This window comes from Hemibagrus wyckioides, linkage group LG18, assembly GCF_019097595.1.
Source record: "Hemibagrus wyckioides isolate EC202008001 linkage group LG18, SWU_Hwy_1.0, whole genome shotgun sequence".
Taxonomy (NCBI): Eukaryota; Metazoa; Chordata; class Actinopteri; order Siluriformes; family Bagridae; genus Hemibagrus; species Hemibagrus wyckioides.
This window is the reverse complement of record NC_080727.1, coordinates 19,742,249-19,761,954: the sequence shown is the minus strand read 5'-3', so window position 1 is coordinate 19,761,954 and position 19,706 is coordinate 19,742,249. Positions and strand designations below refer to the sequence as shown.

Below are 19,706 nucleotides of genomic sequence, written 5' to 3'. Positions count from 1 at the left end.
ACAAATCTGGTCATATATGATTTATTCATTTGTCTTATAACAAGTAATCACAAATAGAAAAATAATAAATGTTTCCAAATGATTGATCTTTCTATGCAAAGAAAATTCATCCTTAAACCCACATTTAAAAAAAAAAAGTATAATAAAAAAAAAAACTGATTTGCATTTATGAATATAAAAAGGAATAGAAGTAGAAAGAATATAGAAAGAATGACATAAGACCAACCAGGGACAACGAAAGCTGATGGTCAAGCTCAGGCCCAGAAAGTATAAAATAAGTTATCTATTTCTACACAACATAAATAGATGAAATCACTTAAATCATGTAAATATTTCAAGGTAAAAAAAAAAAAAAATTTAATGTACACTTAATTATACAATGGAGTGTATTTAGAATTCCTCAGTGAAAAGTGTATGCAATGACCCAATATTATCCAGTATGTAAGTAAGATCATGTTATTTTTTAAAAAAAAAAAAAGAAATAAAAAAATGTATTGACTTGAACAAATACTAGTAAAGATGTAAAATGAGATGATTTATGGGCTGGGTGGCTATACAGTGTTTTTTCTGTGCTGTCGTCAACGGTTAAACTTTCACTTCAAGCTAAGCAAAAAAACTCATCACATCTCATCTCATTCTGCTCTCCTTTACCGACTCGACTCCCCTGCGAGAGTCTTTTTCGGGTCCCGTTAGCTTATAAGTATTGCACACTGGTACGAAAGAAGTAAACATTCCACCTGGCTGTGGGTCTCTGGAGCGTGCAGTACGTTTCTCCAGAGCACAGAGGTTTTAAGGCACAGTTTAGGGTTCCCTTCATTTTAGGCACTGATGGAAAGAAAGGTGATCGAACGCACGTAACCGGACCACCTTCACATTGGTTCAGTGGGTTTTGGTCGTAGTTCATAAATATGCACAAGTTCTCAAACACACACGCACACACACGCATGTAATCTCACACGTAAACACACACACTTGGAATTGCACTAGGATGGGAGATGGTCCTCCGTTTCAATGCTACTAGGACATGCGTTTTTTTTTTTCGTTTTTTTTTCCTTATCATGGTTTACTCCACTGTCACAGATTTGGCCAGGTTCCTTGGGCAGTCCACCTGATGGAGATGAAAACAGAATAGTCGATTAGCATGAGAAAAACATAAGATACTTCTGTAATACGTCTATTCTTATCCCACGGTATTGCCGACGTCTCAAACCTGAGTGAATCATGAATCAAAATTGATCCATTTCTATAACAGCAGCATGCTTTATACAGTAGTAATGTTTCTATAATAACAACAGGGACATAACTAATATAGCAAAACCTCTACATTTCTTTGTGTTTATTGACTTATTGACCAAAAAATGCCCCTGTTCTGTTGCGCTCATGTTCAGCATTGAATGTCTTTATCATGTCTCATTCCACAGTGATGATTAATATGAAGCTGATATGTAAGTAGACACTCTTTTCCTAAGTATTTCTGTTTATCCCTAGCTTACTATGGGTAAAATATATCCATAAACAAATCCTAAAAACACACACTCACAGACTCACATCATTCATTTCTTTATACTCACTGAAAATGTCTGATTAGTCACAAAGCAAGTGTTAAAAAGGATTAAATAAAGAAAGAAACCCTTTGTTATGGTGATAAATGAAAAAGGAAACAACCCTGAATAATTCAAACATCCAAGCTCAGGTTTAAACCTAATTTCCAGACATGGACTCACATCATATCCTCGGAGTACAGCCAGGTGGAAGGACATGAGCTGCATGGGGATGACACACAGGATCCCCTGCAGGCAGTCGACTGTGTGGGGCAGCTCGATGGTCTTATACCCCAGCTTACAACTCTCTGCGTCATCCTTGCAGCACAGGATGATGGGACGACCCTAAGAGACGAAGAATTTTATGAAACCATGCCAAATTGCGTAACACGCACAGTGCATAATTATTTACATAACTGGCAGTGAAGTAAAATCTAAGACTTCCTTGAAAAGTGCTGTCAAATCTCTTCAGGGTTTGCACTACAAATTATTCCAGAGTCGTTCTATGGGGAAAAAAAGGTGAACTTTTGTACCTTACTGCTAAACAGCATCCATGTAGTGAACTTTGTGTCACTTCACATGGGGGTAAGATGGAAATTTTTTGCTTTTAGGTGTACCCACAGTACTGCTTTTATATCAGATCGAATTCTATGGGCAACATCAAAATTTTAGAATTTTTTGGGGAGGGGCTGTAACTGTACTGTTTTTATTTTAGCTAGAATTAAAAATGAAAAATAATTCTAAATGACACACGTGTTCTCTTGATTTGTCCTACACCATATAACAATAGATAGATAGATAGATAGATAGATAGATAGATAGATAGATAGATAGATAGACAGACAGACAGGCAGCTAGCTAGCTAGCTAGACAGACAGACAGACAGACAGACAGACAGACAGACAGACAGATAGATAGATAGATAGATAGACAGACAGACAGACAGACAGGTAGATAGATAGATAGATAGATAGATAGATAGATAGATAGATAGATAGATAGATAGATAGATAGACAGACAGACAGACAGACAGGTAGATAGATAGATAGATAGATAGATAGATAGATAGATAGATAGATAGATAGATAGATAGATAGACAGACAGACAGACAGACAGGTAGATAGACAGACACATAGATAGACAGACAGACAGACAGACAGATAGACAGACAGATAGATAGACAGACAGGTAGATAGATAGATAGATAGATAGATAGATAGATAGATAGATAGATAGATAGATAGATAGATAGATAGATAGATAGATAGATAGATAGATAGATAGATAGATTTTTCTGTATGTTACCTGTCTGGCTATGACCTGCTGCAGGGCATTGTGACACTTGCCATAGCAGGAATCTCTCATGATCACCATGATAACAGGCATGTGGTAGTCGATGAGAGCCAAGGGTCCATGCTTCAGCTCCCCAGCCAGAATGCCTTCGGAGTGCATGTACGTAATCTCCTTAATTTTCTGCGAAAAGGTATTACGCTCGTTACTGACCATCATAACCGACAGTGACAACAATATTTCCAAGCAGCTATGTTTAGATGCATTGATTCAAAGCTTTTAAAAAGACACCTGGGTGTCTCTGTGTGTGCCCCTGACTAGTCTGGATGAATTTTATTAGCAAAATGTTGTTTAAATTCTCTCAAAATATATCCTACTCACCAGCGCCCCCTCAAGGCAGGTGGCGTAGTTGTAGCCACGACCCATAACTAACAGAGACTTCTGCTGGTACAGCTCATCAGCGATGCACTTGATCTGATCATCAAGAGCCAAAACCTCTTTGATCATCTCTGAATAAATAGAGAGAGAGAGAGGAAAATAAATGAAATGGAGCCTAGCTAAATAAAACAAACAGCATCCTGCACCTAAACTCAAAGGAAATAATTAAAGCTAAGCAATATCTTTTGAGTTTCATAAACTCAAAATTCTTCTGAAGAAGAATTTTAAACAATGGATCCGTATCAGAGGTGGAACACGATGTCTGTATCTGTATCTATCTGTAATAGGTCTATTCCTATTGCTGACGTCTCAAACCTGAGTGAACCATGAATCATGACTCATGAATCAAAATTCATTCATACTGATTCATTTCTATAACAGGTGTAACACGATGTCTATATCAGTATCTATTAAATGCTCTAAATATTCCTCTCTGCATAAATTTGGATTTATATGCAAAGGTGGGCGTGTCCTAAACCACTAAACCTGACCACTCACTCACACCCACATGCTTCACTGACCGCATGAATGTATGAACCTCCCACTCGCAATCTGTCACTTTTTCCAATTCTAGTCTCAGTCAGAGGGCATGTGACCTTTCCTGACCTTTCCGAAATCTTACATAATATTAGGTAACATTTGTTTTTACAGATAATTATGTTCAATAAAGTAGAAGAAACCACAGTCCAAAATCTATGTTGATTAATTACACTTGTGAACTGTATGAATGAAATTTTCAACATAACACTCGATATATTTTTATCCCATGTACATTCGTACGTACCTGGCAGTCTCCGAAGACCGTCGATGATCTCCTGCCTCCTCTTCTGCAGAGAGAGCCTGTCCTGACTCATCATCAGCCCGAACATGACCAGAGACACAAACTGACTAGTGTAGGCCTGCACAGGAACACAAAACAAACTCTTCATTTATTTACAGAGACAGAGAGGCATCGAGTAGGCGGGGGATCTGAGGACGTCTGTAGCAGATGTCGTGTCATACCTTGGTGCTGGCTACACCGATCTCAGGGCCGGCGTTGATGTGGACTCCGCAGTCGGTCTCTCTGGAAATGGAGCTGCCTACTGTGTTGGTGACGCCTACGGTGAGAGCGCCATTCTGCTTACAGTAGCGCAGAGCCATCAGAGTGTCAGCTGTCTCACCTACACACACACACACACACACACACAACAAGTTTATTTCACTATACCACTTATCTTCCACACTACTTGCCCTGGCTTTACAAGGCTACGAAACCCAATACAAAATACACTGATCAGGCATAACATTATGACCACCTGCCTAATATTGTGTTGGTCCCCCTTTTGCTGCCACAACAGCCCTGACCCGTCCTGCACTGTGTATTCTGACACCTTTCTATCAGAACCAGCATTAACTTCTTCATCAATTTGAGCAACAGTAGCTCGTCTGTTGGATCGGATCACACGGGCCAGCCTTCACTCCCCTCATGCATCAATGAGCCTTGACTGCCCATGACCCTGTCTCCGGTTCTCCACTGTTCCTTCCTTGTGCCACTTTTGATAGATTCTGACCACTGCAGACCGGGAACACCTCACAAGAGCTGCAGTTTTGGAGATGCTCTGATCCAGTGGTCTATCCATCACAATTTGGCCCTTCGTCAAACTCGCTCAAATCCTTACGCTTGTCCATTTTTCCTGCTTCTAACACATCAACTTTGAGGACAAAATGTTCACTTGCTGCCTAATATATCCCACCCACTAACAGGTGCCATGATGAGGAGATCATCAGTGTTATTCGCTCCACCTCTAAGTGCTCATAATGTTGTGGCTGATCAGTGTAAATCTCTACCTAAACCCCAAAACATTTCTTTCAATAAAAGCTTGTAACTTACTATTTCCCACAAGGAGAAACTAATTAACTACTAGGAAAGTCGGGAAGACGTCTGTCAGCACACGTCAAACCGACATGGCTGCTCGCCGTGAATAAATAATACACTACACTACATTAGGTATATTTGCTTTAGCCCAGGACACACTCATTGGTTAAATCTATAATACAGACCATAGAGTTCACTGTGAATTTCCAAAATCCGTCAGAAGCTTTGTTCTTAAATGAGGGTTTTATAGAATTGCCTTTTTGGCATTGATAATGGGAATGGTAATGACAAAGTTTAAGGAGGAACAATATAGAATAACTAACAACATACAAGAAAGTCAGACACTGTTGGAATAAAGGTTTTGGACTGAACTGTTCCTTTAAAGTAATTCGATAAGGAAGTACAGTCAGTGCAAGGTGAAGTGCTGTACCTGATTGACTGATAAAAAAGCAAACGTCATCCCTGTAGACCGGAGTGGTACGGTCCAGGAAGTCGCTGGCCAGCTCCACCATGACGGGCAGCTCTGTTAGTTCCTCCAGGATCTGGCGTGTCTGAACACACACAGGAGCGTTACAGATGCCAGATTGATCAGAAAATACGCATGAATCCGCGTGCAAGTGCAAATGACTGAACTTACTGCGACTCCTGCGTGAAAGCTGGTGCCACAGCCGATGATAATGAGGCGGCGGCATCTCTTGATCTCCTTCAGATGATCCTTTAAACCACCGAGCACCACTGCACACACACACACACACACACACACAAATGCATGGGTTAGCAAGAATCCTGTCTCTACCACCTCTTGTCTGAAATCTAAATATTTCCTGCGACGGATTTGAAAAAGGTTTGAGGTTTAAGAGAACGGTGTCTGTTTGTATGAGGCGCTTTAGATAGGAAGTGCAGTGTGAGTGCTGCTTCACAGCTGGAGGTGACCGGGGTTCAGACTCCACCTGTGCTTGTGTCGAAGCAGATCCGGCCTCTCATGGTGTTGAAGATAGACTCGGGCTGCTCGAAGATTTCCTTCTGCATGAAGGCTTTGAAGTTGCCTGGAAGGTAAAAAAGCACGAGAGCTAGCATAAGCGTAAAGAAGAGATTTAATGGAGCCAGGAGTGAGCAAGACACATGCTACATGCGTGACATTGTGTTTATTTGTTCTAGATCTTTAACATACACAGTTTTATACAGTATTTTGAAATTTACAATTAAAGAAATGTGTCTGTGTCTGATCGCCACGGCTGTACAGAGTTACTGAACCTATCTGACTTTTCCTATCTGAGCTCTCTCATCTCATCTTTCTCTCTCAGTTCAGTTCTTCCTACAGAACTGCTGATCACAGAATATTTCTCAATCTTTCTCAATACTCCAGCAAGCCAATCTAGCATCACCAAGTCCAGGACATTACAATTTCCTCCATTCTGATGTGAGATTTCACTGCTGCTACCTGATTGGCTAAAGATTGCTGGATAACTGATCAGATGTACAGGTGTTTCTATTAAACTGGACGGTCAGTACAGGATATTTTGCCCTGATATTTTGATCCTTTAGATTAATTATTAAAGTGAATAATCCATTAGATGTAGGGCTTTGTGTGGCGGAACAACTGGTTGATAATTTTATGTTAATGTGTCACTGCAGGTGTGAATGCGACACTGCGGGTGTGAATGCGACCTTGTACGAGTTACTGAAACACTGTGAACATAAAATCAGCAGCAGTTTTAGACAATGGATTTGTTAAAAATGCGATGAAAATAAAATGGTGTGTGTGTGTCTGTGTGTGTTGCAGACCTTTCATAATCTGCTGTAGCTCCATCTGCAGGGTCTGGATGACTCGGACAGGGTCTTCCCCAGCGCTGCGGTTCATGCGGTGCACAGACAGCTTCCCCTCCGCCACTGCCGCTATGTCATCATCCTCCAGGTAGATCACCTTATTGGTGTGTTCAATGATGGCACTGAGGACCAGAGAGAGAGAGAGAGAGAGAGAGAGAGAGAAACACAGACCGGAAGCAAAAGAGACAGACAGACAGAAAGAGAGGCAGACAGAGAGAGAGAGGCAGACAGAGAGAGAGGCAGACAGAGAGAGAGGGAGCGAGAGAGACAAACAGAAACATGTTATTGCAACTGATTCGACAATACAGTTCAAACTAAGCCGGAAAGAGAGAAGTGGCGATAAGTTGCAGTAATATTTGGTGTCCACACGGAGGCAGCACTGAGCTTCTTATATATATATACTTATATATACTTATATATATATTAGTTTAAGACGGAATTTCAAGGGCAAAGCTCTTCTTCAAGTTATTCTAGCTATGTACACTGAGAGACTCCTAACTCATGACCTCGTATGTGTGTGTGTGTGTGTCACCTGGCATCAGAGGCGAAGTAAAACTCCACAGCCATCTGGTCATTCACAGAGTGCAGGGCATTGCTGTTGTCCCCCTTGTTGATTAAGTTTTTATTCTGAACATTTCTTGATTCTCCTGGAAATAAAAAAAAGTCAAAATGATTAAAAATACGAAAAATGATGAGCTATTTAGAGTAACCTTTTAGTGTAAGAGCATCAGAAGGTGAGTCAGGTAATATGTGGACTTTGAATTTCTTTCTTGCTTTAAATACACACGTACGAGTGTTTCTATGCCAAATATAAAGTGTTTGCTACACAAACACCATGCAGCCGGTCCGTGTAATCAAGGAGTACATGTCTCACTATTTACCTTTTACTCCTCTCCTTTAACAAACACCTCAAAAGCTCGGCCAAAATCCAGAGATTGTGAGCTCGAGCCCTGACAATGCCTCAGATATCAGTATCCAGGAGACTGAACTGAACTGTTCATGCTATTATGGCAGAATGACAGGAGTGTACGGTAAATATAAGCTTAAGAGTCATGTGTACAGGAAGTGCAGCCAGGGCATTGATGTATGGTTTAAAGTGTAGGTGTGATTTGACACCTTTCCCAGAAATGAGGAAAGAAAAACTCATAATCCGAATGATATTTAGGAATCAAATTAAGCCATGAATCTGTATCATTTAATCTCTGGAAGATTTTCTGGTTGTGCGTTCCTAATCTCGAAGTTTCGACACTCAGCCTTGCTCATGCACTCTGTCACAAAATCTCCCAGAAAGCCGAAAACAGCCAGAAGCGCCATCATCCTAAAATTGTTATTTTGCTTCTATTTGTGTCTCTGTGTCGAAATTCTTAATGCGTCTGATCTCAAGTTTTTTTCTAGGTCCTGCAGTGTAACATGCTTGTACTGTTCCGGCGCTGCTTTCGTGACTTCACGTCACGTCAAACTAAGCCTTTTGCCGTGGGTGGGAATGAAGAGGACAATGCATTAAACGGAGCATTTAAGTGAAACAGGTTTGGTGAGCAGTCGTTGTGGATGTGTGTGTGTGTGTGTTTATAGGGCTCACCGTTGTACTGAATGGGAATCTGCTCAGTGGAAAGCTTGTACTGGCTCCGGATCCCGATGAGCAGAGGACTTCCTCTCCTAGGAGGCAGAAAAAAAACAGAAATTTCTCCGATTTTCTCAGTGGAAAATTCCGTGTGATCTCCAAGTCACAAAGTATCACCCATCAGAAGGAGGAGAAAGGAATAAGCCGACTGCAGGCCCTCATTAACAGATCCTTCTTAAGCCGAAGCTGATATTCTAGAAACTAATCACACTAATTACTGTGAAAGAAACACAGTAACAGTTAACAGTAAACACACAATTGCTTGGAATCTGTAATGGTGTGTATTTACACAAAACTGTGATCCTTTTGATAGATATTTAGAGCAGTACATTTTTCACAATGAGTAAGATGTTGAGGTTCTCTTTTGGAGGTTGGACAGGATTAGGAACGAGTACATCAGAGGGACAGCTCATGTTGGACGAAGTTAGGGAGAGGCCAGATTAAGATGTTTTGGACATGATCAGAGGAGGGAGAATGAGTATATCGCTAGGAGAATGTTGGACATAGAGCTGCCAGACAGGAGGCGAAGAGGAAGGCCAAAGAGGAGGTGTATGGATGTAATAAATGAGGATATGAAGCTAGTGGGTGTAAGTGTTGAGGATGCAGAAGATAGGGATAGGTGGAGAAAGATGATTCGTTGTGGCGACCCCTGAAGGAAAAAGCCGAAAGAAGAAGATTTTTCTTTGTTTGCGGAGTCTTAAATTTGGGCCCGTATTTAAAGAATCGTCTCACAGAGTTCGTAATTTGGATTTATTAGGAATCTTAGCTCAAGAACGATTCAGGAGCGGAGCAACTCTGAGCAAGGAAAAGACAAAAACGTTGCCTTGGATAGGAGGTGGGGCTAAGCTCATTGCTAGGTATAACATTCTTTTAAAGACTGTGATTGGTTGTCCAATAAAAAAAAGGGTCCATTATAAGCATTCCAGGCCTAACTTGACCTATTTAACCCTAATCACACACACACACACACACACATGATCAGTCACAAACAAGTCCTCCTCTCTAATCCTAACACTTTTTGCCATTTAAAAGAGCTCTTTTAAGGGTTAAAGTTTACTAGGATCTTCTGGGGGGAAACGCCCACATTTCTAATGATTTTCTTAATATCTTGTCACTATGACTAAGACTAAGACTTTCTGCACATGAAAACAGGCTCAAGTTTCTTCTTCTTCAAGATATTAGAAAGTTCTGGAGCTCCTGAGATTCTGATTTACTAAAATCTACAAACTGTCTGATTCAGCATTTGCTAACATCCGTGTTCACATCCTTGCTGCCGGAGCGAGACAAAAGGAAACACGACACCTGATAAATGTAGTTTTCTTAGTAACGTGGCTGTGTGGTGACATGTGTCTAACCATCAATCACACGCTTCCTGCTCTCACTTTTTCTCACACTCTGCCTTGTTTGAACAGGTGTGGATTTGGATTAAAAGTGAATTCAGAAGTATAAATCACGTCTGCCAATCTGTAAGCCGCTGTAATTCGGGGCGAAGAGACGAACGCTGAAAAGAATGCAGAGATTTCTAAACTGGCTGAGTGAGATGTTCATTCAAATGAAGTCAAATGACAGCAGGCTTATGCAGATAGGAAGAGAATAGTGAGGAGAGAGCTTTCCCAAGAAAGAAAGTGGAGAGAGAGAGAGAGAGAGACAGAGAGAGAGAGATAGATAGAGAGGGAGAGGCAGAGAGAGGGAGAGACAGAGAGAGAGAGAGACAGAGAGAGAGATCGAGGGGGGAGACAGAGAGAGAGAGAGACAAAGATAGCGAGGGAGGGACAGAGAGAGAGATAGAGAGAGAGAGAGAGAGAGAGAGAGAGAGATATTGAGACTGAGAGAGGGAAAGACAGAAATTGAGAGAGAGACAGAAAGAGAGAGAGAAACAGTTTGAGAAATCCTTTCTTTGACACAGATAGAGAGAGGGAGGGACATAGAGAGAGACAGAGACAGATAAATATAGATATACACATAGAGATCGAGGGGAGAGAGAGAGAGAGAGAGAGAGAGAGAGCGAGAGAGGGAAAGACAGATAGATAGAGGGAAAGACAGAAATTGAGAGAGAGAGAGACAGAAAGAGAGAGAGAGAGACAGATAGAGAAATCCTTTCTTTGACACAGATTCTGCCGATGCAGGTTTGTCAATTACGTGTTTCAGGAAGCAATTGACATTATAAGAGAAAACGTGAAAAGTGAAAAGAATCCCTCTTTCTTTTTTTATTTAATGAGGAAGACAGATTATCCATTCATTGATGCTCACAATTCCCTGATCTGGAGAAAGCAAATGACCCTGACCAACAGCATGCTCATTCAGAGTGAAACAAAGGCAGATGGGAGCCATTAACTCTGTACGTGGTCTCGCTCGGCTCACTTCCATATGTATCAATCAATATTACGCCGTTTCCGAAGGGTTACACCGGCTCGAGTGAGACGTGCTCCGATGTCTGGATCCGGTATCCTGAACACACTTGGAACACGTTCAGCAGCAGGCCATCAAACTGTTACATCACTACTGAATCACTGCATTAACTCTTACTTCCTACTTCCTACACTGCATCATTACATTGCACTTCCTGAATATTTCCTAGACTTCACAGAGTTAAAGGATGTAGTCAGTGATATTTAAAATAATTTGTTCCACACCGACACACAAGCTGCCCAATGCTCCAAGCCCTGAACTCTATCGCTGGATGATTGACAGGCAACTAGAGACGCCTCTTGTTCGTGATTGGTTGGACAATTACGGTCCACACCATTTGCGTTTTCCTTCCTTTTTACAGAACCAGGGTTTTCCCTCTGGCAGAATAATTATTACCAGCTGACAGAACACACAATGTTTTATTACACAATGTTTTCTGACTTTACGAAGCTTCTGTGGTTTGCTTGGCTACATAAAAGGAAATACAATACAGCAATATAGTGACAATATAGTATATATATATATTTATATAAATTCAGCAGGGAACAAGGTTTAAGCATTTCTTAGAAACGGTATCTCTACAGACCTGGTGACGACGGCCTCTCCTGGGAAGTGAATACTCTTGAAGACGAGAGCGAACGCACCCTCCTGCAGACAAAATGAAAGATAGTTATTAGCACCTTCCTTCAAAATGAGACTCTTTCACATAGATCAGAAATCCTAAGGGAAGATTCTTGGGAGATTCTTAGGGAGTGTTTAGGTGTAACGTCCTGCAGGAGTGAGGAGGTGCTGAGGGACGCCACAGTGGGCACCGAGGGAGGGAAGGAGGAATATATCAGTGCTGTGTGCTGAGCTTGTGCATTCACTGAGAGAGAAAACCACAAACACTCAACCACACACACACACACCTATAAAGGCACACACACACACCTATAAAAGTTACCCAGGTCCTTTCTGATAAGTAGTATTATAAACAGCTATAAGGTCAGAACCTCCTTCTTACACTTCGTTGTGATTTGTCCCTTGCAAAATCTTAGAACTTGGACCTCATGTGTTCCTGTGTAAGAAGCGATGAACTTTGTTTGGGAGAAAGATCCATATACAAAATCCAATATATAATATAACAATAACAATGTAATTCACCCTGTTAACAAGAACAATGTTATCACTCTGGAAACGATTTTGTTGGTAGTCTGGATCACATTCAATGAAAAAAGGTTCTCTGTTTTCCTTCCTGGTGTCTAATCCCTGGTTAAAACGCTCCTTTGTGCAATTAAAAATGAAGCTGTAATTCCTACTGATTAATCATAAAACTTTTTATTATTTCTTTTTGCCTAAATAATAAATTAAAACTAAATTATAAGATTTATTATTAAAAGATTCACTGCAAGTACGTCTCAAGCTCTCAAGATCTCAATACATATATAAGACAATTTTTACTCAGTAATATTAACCATTTTTCCACTGTAAGCCTATTTATGAGCATCATATGGCCATTGTATGGCTTTGGATCTATGAAAATAAATTGTTGTGTCATAGTTAAAGACTTGAAGTCTTTGCTAGTGTGTTTCACCATCAGATTAAAAGTCTGAATTTACAGTCTAGTTATCTATCCTTTTTTTAGGTAATTGTAATTGCCTTGATTCCTGAAGAATTAACCTTCTGGTTAAAAGTAGAGGACGGAATAAACTGAATATAATATATATATACTTGTGCCACTGTAGCTGAAACTGTTTCTTATTCTGGATTTCCCTGCTAGCTAACTGACTCCCCTATGAGACCCTGGAGAAAGTAGGGAAGCAGGAAATCTAGCACAAGTTTCTTCTATGACACATAAATCCGATACTTGCATATTTTCAGACTTGCATGTTTTCCAGCCAAATCACAGGAAGTGCTATCTACCCTCTTCCTCCAACATGAGCTCAGAGACGCCTCTGAGCGTCTCTCTGACTGCCAGGGGAGAGTGTGAAGTACAGTGGGTTTTGCCACGGATGGCTGGGATCGGACCGACGGTCGACGCACAAATCTCCTGAAGAAAGCTATTCTGTTACGTTTCTTGCTGCTTTCAACAAATCTGATTATCGTATATCATGAAAATGTTTATGCATTATGGCATTCATCGTTCAGGATAAACCAGTAAAGCTTACAGACACTCTCTCTCTCTCACACACACACACACACACACACACACACAAACCATTAGGAAAAAAAATGGCTGAAACATGAACAGTGAAGTCACAGTCTGTTTCTACTCAGACCAAAACTCTTTTTCCTCTCTCCCTCCCTCTGGCCCCTCTAACGCCAAAGAGTCCTCCCAGAACCCAGCTTGCAACAAGGAAGACAAAAGACCCATAAAACCCACAAACTACAAAGTCTCGACGCAGCTCCGAACCATTACCCCCTTTCTCTCGTCTCGTCGGATTTCATCGCCCGCCCGAGAAGTCGGCGCTCGGGTGTCATTTAGATAATGAATCTGTTTTTATAGGTGAAGCAATAAAGCAAGACAAGTCTATTTCAGTGAGGTGGAAAGAGGAGTAGGGAAAGTCAAACAGCTCTTTTATAAACTAACGATAAACATCAGATTCCAGGTAAGGTGAAGGGCAGGAGGATAAGGAAGGGCACGTGACGGTGACAGTGGCATGGTTCTCTCGCTCACAGGGAGACGTTTACTTAGATACCTGGACTCTGGAACCTTGTGAAAAGATTTTATGGCCCTGAAGCCTGTCCAAAGGTAGAGCTGATGACTGATAAACCTATACATGTTTCATTATATTACAGTGCAGACAAAACCACACCATGGGAAGAGTGGCACTTTTGAGTGTTGAACAATATTTTAGAGGACTTTTTTCATGGACTGTATGAAAGGAAATGCTGACTCGATGTGCATCGGTTTTAATCAGGCACAAGTTATTATAACCGAAGATATACAACAGACTATAAACCCGGTAATAACACTGCTGAAATAAAGGGCTGGTATGGATCTTTGCCTCATATTAAAGAAAAAAAAAACCAACACACACACACACACAGACACTGAGCAACAACTGGACTTCGTTCCCAATATTATGAACAAAAAGTCCCAGAAGACTCATGAGTAAGACGCACACACACACACACACACACACAAGCGCATACACCCACAGACGCACAAGCGTATTGCTTACCAGCTGCTGGATGACACGCTCCACCAGGGTGGAGAAGGACACATGATCGCTCTCACGGTTGTCATAAAGATATTTGATCAGCTTGGGGATAACTTCAGTGTCTGTCTCTGACTCAAACTCGTAGCCTTTGGACATCTGTCAAAAGGGAGGGATCCGGCAGTGCCATGGTTACACATACAAGCAAATACACATTATTTCTTTTTCTTAGAGAAGTCTGACGAATTCTTAGGATTAAATGACGCTAAATACATTCATGTTTGCGGTCGGGTGAGATAAGTCACACCTATAGCAAGTTTGTCTTCTGATTCTATAGCCTCCTAATGCGAGGTTTGGGGAAAACGGATTAAAACGATAGATAGAGCCATATGGCTTGCTGGAGTCATCTGTTTAGCTTTTGAGCCAAGTCTGGCATCATTTTATCCACAGGAAAAACAATTATGATTACTACATCTGTACTTCTTTTTTTCCCCCTCACAGACTTTTTTCACAGCTTCCTTCCACCGTTAAGATCAGGCTTCTTGTTCAAGACTAGGTTTTTTCTATGTTTAGTTCATTTTTCGAGCCTCTGCTGCAACAGATTCCCTCTGAATCGATAAAGAAAGAAAAAAAAAGAAAGAGAGAGAGAAAGCATTCGCTCACCAGATACTTCTTCAGTTCTTTGTAGTTGGTGATGATGCCGTTATGGATCACTACAAACTCTACAGAGAAAAGCAAACATTTTTAATAAGGGAAATGAAAGGAAATTTAAATAGCAATTTCTATTAAACTAAAATGCAGGAAGAATTATCATAATAATTAGACTATGTTTGTCTTTAAAAATAAAATAAAATAAAATAATTAAATAATAATAATAATAATAATAATAATAATAATAATAATAATAATAATAATTTTGAACCTTGTTGCATTTCTAGCACATCATACAGCAAATCTAGTCACCTTGATTTAGTCATGCGAAATTAGAACGCATTTCTGAAGATTAAATGTAATAAAAGAACGGTAAATAACGATAACATCAGAACCTCCCTCTTATACTTTGTCATTTGTCGCTTACAAAAGCTTAGAGAAAATACACAGAGTTTCTGACTTGGATGATCTGACCTCATGGGTTCCTGTGCAAGAAACGATGAACTCTGGACAGGAATTTTTTGGGGGAAAGATTTTCTATGAAAGCTATATATATATATATATATATATATAATCCAATACATATTAAAAAACTGTGTAATTCACCAGATAACAAGAACAAGGTTATCAATCTGGAACGATCGAAACGTTCCTTGTTTCCTTGTTGGTTCCTTCCTGGTTTCTAATCCCTGGTCAGTATGCTCCAAAAATGAAGCTGTAAATTCTAACGATTAATCATAAACTTTTTCATTCATTTGCCTTCGTTTAATTCATACAGGAAAAGAAATGATTAACTCGTCAGAGCAGAGAGCTTGACTTCGTTGCGCTGGTGTTACTGACACTTTTTCGTTTTCAGAAGTTAATCGCATAAACTAAAACGCAACACACACATACACACACACAAAGAACAACCACATCATTTATGTCAAAGGCACAAACGCAGCAGGCTTTAGAAAAGTCAGGTTCAGCTCGGAATTACAGGACACACCCTCTCCTGCGATGACGTCATGACTTTTCCGACGTTGCTGTTCTACAGATTAATCGCTGCTGGATTTGTTCTTTGAACTCAGGTTGTGCAGGTTGTGCGAGAACATCTGTCCTTACTTAATTAACTTAATTTGTCCTTCACACCCATTGTACACATCAACACTGTATATGCGAATGGGTGGGTGCAGCAGGGAGACGTATTGTTGTCTTTAACCTAATAAAAACAACGAATGAAAAAGATCTAACCGTTAGCACAGATACTTATAATACATAATGGCGCTTGTGGATTAAAGGGATTTTCCTGAGTTTGTTGTAGCGTAAAGTCTTTATAACATTTCCCTAGAGAAAACATGAAAGCTTGGTATGGATTAAGGCTGCACATCCACCTCCTTCGTATATGTTGTTGAAATGGATTTGGTTTACGGAAACTTGAACCATAAAATGTCAAAAAAAAGAGGGTTGTTCACTACGCTTTCCCTTTTTTTCTACCCTCATATGTCATCCCTTGGCCTCTGACCTCCAACCCACCCCCCCTCAGACATGGCTAAACATTTAGTCACCATCAGCAAGGTGTTAGGGATGGTCACTAAATAAACATTTCTGTGTTGTTGTAAAAATTCATTCTTAAGTCAAAAAACTGCTGGGGCTCAAGTGGTTAAGGCTCTCAGTTGTTGATCAGAGGCTCAGGGTTCAAGCCCCAGCACCACCAAGCTCCACTGTTCAGGGATGTTTGATCCATCCTAGAGTACATTTGCTACAGCTTTAGATCATTAAGAAGTGCTGCTTCTCGTTTGAAAGTAGTCTGGGATGTTAAATCAGTAGCTCTAAATGGTTCTTCTGCCCCGAGGCTGTCTAATGGATTCTTTCTGCTGTCTGGTTGTTTCTTCACTAAGGTCAGCTGTCACATCTGCACCGGACGAGGCCCAGCCGTCGTCTTTTAAGTTTGCTCTGATCTGCTGGGGATGAGGATGTGTAGACTTTTCTAAATGACAGCGAGTCGTATGGCCTAACAAATGACTACCTAATGGCTGGTCAGATACCAATCCAGATGTTACGCTCCTACTAATTATTAGGTAACGTAATGGGTAGGTTACGGGATAATAAAACGTAATGGTTCGTTTTGGGGATTTATTTTGTTGTGTCTGAGTTTGAGAGCGTTAGTGAGTGTTACCGTTGTTCTTGTCGGAGCGATGAGGGTGGCTGTTGACAGGACTGGGTTCTCCGTGGGTCGCCCAGCGAGTGTGAGCGATGCCAAAGTGCGTGTCCATTTCCATATCCAAATCAATCGAATCATTTTCTGAAAAGAAAAAATCGACACAAATACGGATCAGGAGACGGTGAGCTAGTAAAAACAAAACAAATAAAAAAAAAAAGACACGAGACTTACTGTACAGCTCCTCGTCCAGCGCTTTCACTTTTCCCTTCTTCTTAAACAGGCAGATGGATCCTCTGTCATGTTTCCCAGTGCCATCCACAGCAATACCTGATCCAAAACAATCAGACCGATCAGAAATGAAAAACCCCCAGAAAAGTCGTCGGTTCATTTACACAGAGCATAATGAAATACATAAGCGTTTATCAATCTGTTCTGTAGCACTGTGGAGAATTACCAGGGGACAAGAATATCAGCATTGTTCTGTGATAAAAAAGAAAAAGGTAAAACCTGTTTGCTAAAAAATGTGCTCATAATGGAAAAAGGGCAGTCGCAAGGAAAGACAATAAAAGTTTATTTTAAGCGGCTTTGTAGGATGGACCCATGACTGAAAGACACAAAATCTAAGCTCTAAATCTGTACTCTAATTTGTCGTTTCATTTATAGCATGTAGTAAACAACTTGGTCATTTCTCAATTTCCTTGCACTCTGCAAATGTAATCGATACACATTAGGTTCAGGGGGGAAAAAACAACAATCCCAAAACACTCAAGTATTCGCTTTAAATCTCCTCTCAAACAGACTACTTCTCGAAAAGGAGCACCTGGGGCTCCTTGCTGCCAAAAAGCACATGAAACAGACCCTCTGTTCAGCTCTCTGAGTCGTATCTGTTACGAGCAGAACACCCTGCCATGACATTCAGCGAGCTGGGAGGAGCCGCCTCACCTGCAGAGTCATAACCTCTGTACTCCAGCCTCTGCAGTCCCTTCACCAGCGTCTCGAAGATCTCCTTCCTCGTCCGGGGAACTCTGTAGTTCAGGTAGGCGAAAATCCCTGTAGGGAGGTTGAGAGAAAAGGAGGGAGGGAGGGAGGGAGGGAGGAAATGTTAAAGGTATCAGATACAGGTGAAAAGTGCTTCCTGGGTATGCTGCAGATGAATGAACAGGAGGAAACGAGGACAGAAATTGAGGTGTGGATCAAATGTTGAATTAATAGTGTAAGGAGAAAGGATCGAGGATTTCACCCGAATCCGAAGTAATACATGGTTTAGAAATGACTTTAGGGTCGTTTACAAGCAAGTAATGACGGAAGGGAAGACAAGGAGACTTTTCATGCAGCCACGTAGCTTGCAGGACTGGCGGCTCGCGCACAACCGGATCCCTTCCCAGCACGCGCAATGCTATATTCATTCTCTTCTACTAATAACTCTTTTAATGAATATCAATTACGGATGATCCTAATGACAAGTCTCTCTCTCTCTCCTCTCTGATTCTTCTATTTATTTCCCCCAAAAAATCGACGACATAAAATACACCAATCATCAACCGGATCTTTCTCTTTTTTTCCCCCTCTATAGCTAAAAAATGAACAGAAATATTCACACACTTACCACACATCGTAATGCTCTCCTTTTTTCAAACAAAGTTGAAATAAATCGCTGCTTTAAGTCCCTTCTGGTTAGCGCACACACAAGGACACACACATATACAGCCGTGCGCACACACACACGCACAGATACACACACACACACACACACCCCCACACACCGACCGTGTTCAACTTATAAGCGCGAGGCGACTGCCCCACCTCTGGCTTCTATGTCAACGGTGGACACGCCCACTTTTTTGCTCTTACATGGGAATTTATGAACAAAACAAAAGTCATTTTAACAATGAGAAGGCGGAGAGGCGTGATGACGTCAGCGCGCATGGCCGCGCCCATGACATCATTACCCAGTCCAAAATCCTGTATGTTAATGCAATGGTAATGAAGACTCATAATTTAAATGATTTAAATGACTTACTTTTCATTATTATAATTATTTAATTCCTTTTATTTATTATTTTATCATTTATACGTCTTTTTTTTGTATTATAAAGGCTTGGGTTATATTCCATACCAGTACATGTAATAACTACTCATTTTAATTATGACTAATAACCAAAAGAATGTAACCATAATAGCCAAAAAGGGTGGACTGTGATTTACACCACCGCAATGAAAATTCATCCCACTCACACCACCAACCAACCCCTGGATCTAAATTAGAGAACGAAATCTTTTTAAAATTCAGATCCATGACACATATCCATACATATTGTCAATCTTGATGATGGTTAAATTAATAAACCTTTATTATCATACAGCTGTAGTTATTATTCAGTTATTATACTTGTAATTAACCGATTCATTGTATTTTAATTGGATAATAAACTAATTATACTAAATTCCAGTTTCCTCCCACAGTCCAGAGACATGTACATTAGGTTGATTGGTAATTCTAAATTGCCCATAGGAGTGAGTGTGAGTGTGTGTGGTTGTCTGTCTATATGTGTGGCCCTGTGATGGATTGGCTTCCTGTCCAGGGTGTACCCCTACCTTTCGTCCAATGCGTGCTGGGATAGGCTCCAGCAGACCCCCGTGACTCTAATTAACAATAAAGCGGGTACAGAAAATGGATGGATGGATGGATTATTAGGGTGGAAAATTCCGGAATTAAAGTAAATAAGTAAATAAATAAATAAATATTTGCCGGAATGTGATTTAGATAATCACATTAGGTGTGTAGTCAG

At 40.6% G+C, this 19,706-nt stretch overlaps 1 protein-coding gene across 1 annotated transcript; it reads right to left on the bottom strand.

Moving 5' to 3' along the window:
• Positions 1 to 5: 5 nt before the first annotated feature.
• Positions 6 to 18,683, bottom strand: gfpt2 (glutamine-fructose-6-phosphate transaminase 2). The gene is made up of 19 exons (XM_058415561.1): positions 18,524 to 18,683; positions 17,860 to 17,967; positions 17,149 to 17,244; positions 16,933 to 17,058; positions 14,787 to 14,845; positions 14,148 to 14,282; positions 11,570 to 11,631; positions 8,533 to 8,609; positions 7,486 to 7,600; positions 6,912 to 7,075; positions 6,077 to 6,172; positions 5,764 to 5,861; positions 5,557 to 5,677; positions 4,274 to 4,431; positions 4,056 to 4,170; positions 3,215 to 3,342; positions 2,849 to 3,016; positions 1,725 to 1,886; positions 6 to 1,108 (listed from the first exon to the last, which is right to left on the bottom strand). Exons 1-19 carry the CDS (start codon positions 18,528 to 18,530, stop codon positions 1,064 to 1,066), a joined length of 2,040 nt encoding a protein of 679 aa, XP_058271544.1. The 5' UTR covers positions 18,531 to 18,683; the 3' UTR covers positions 6 to 1,063.
• Between the last annotated feature and the right edge of the window lie 1,023 nt (positions 18,684 to 19,706).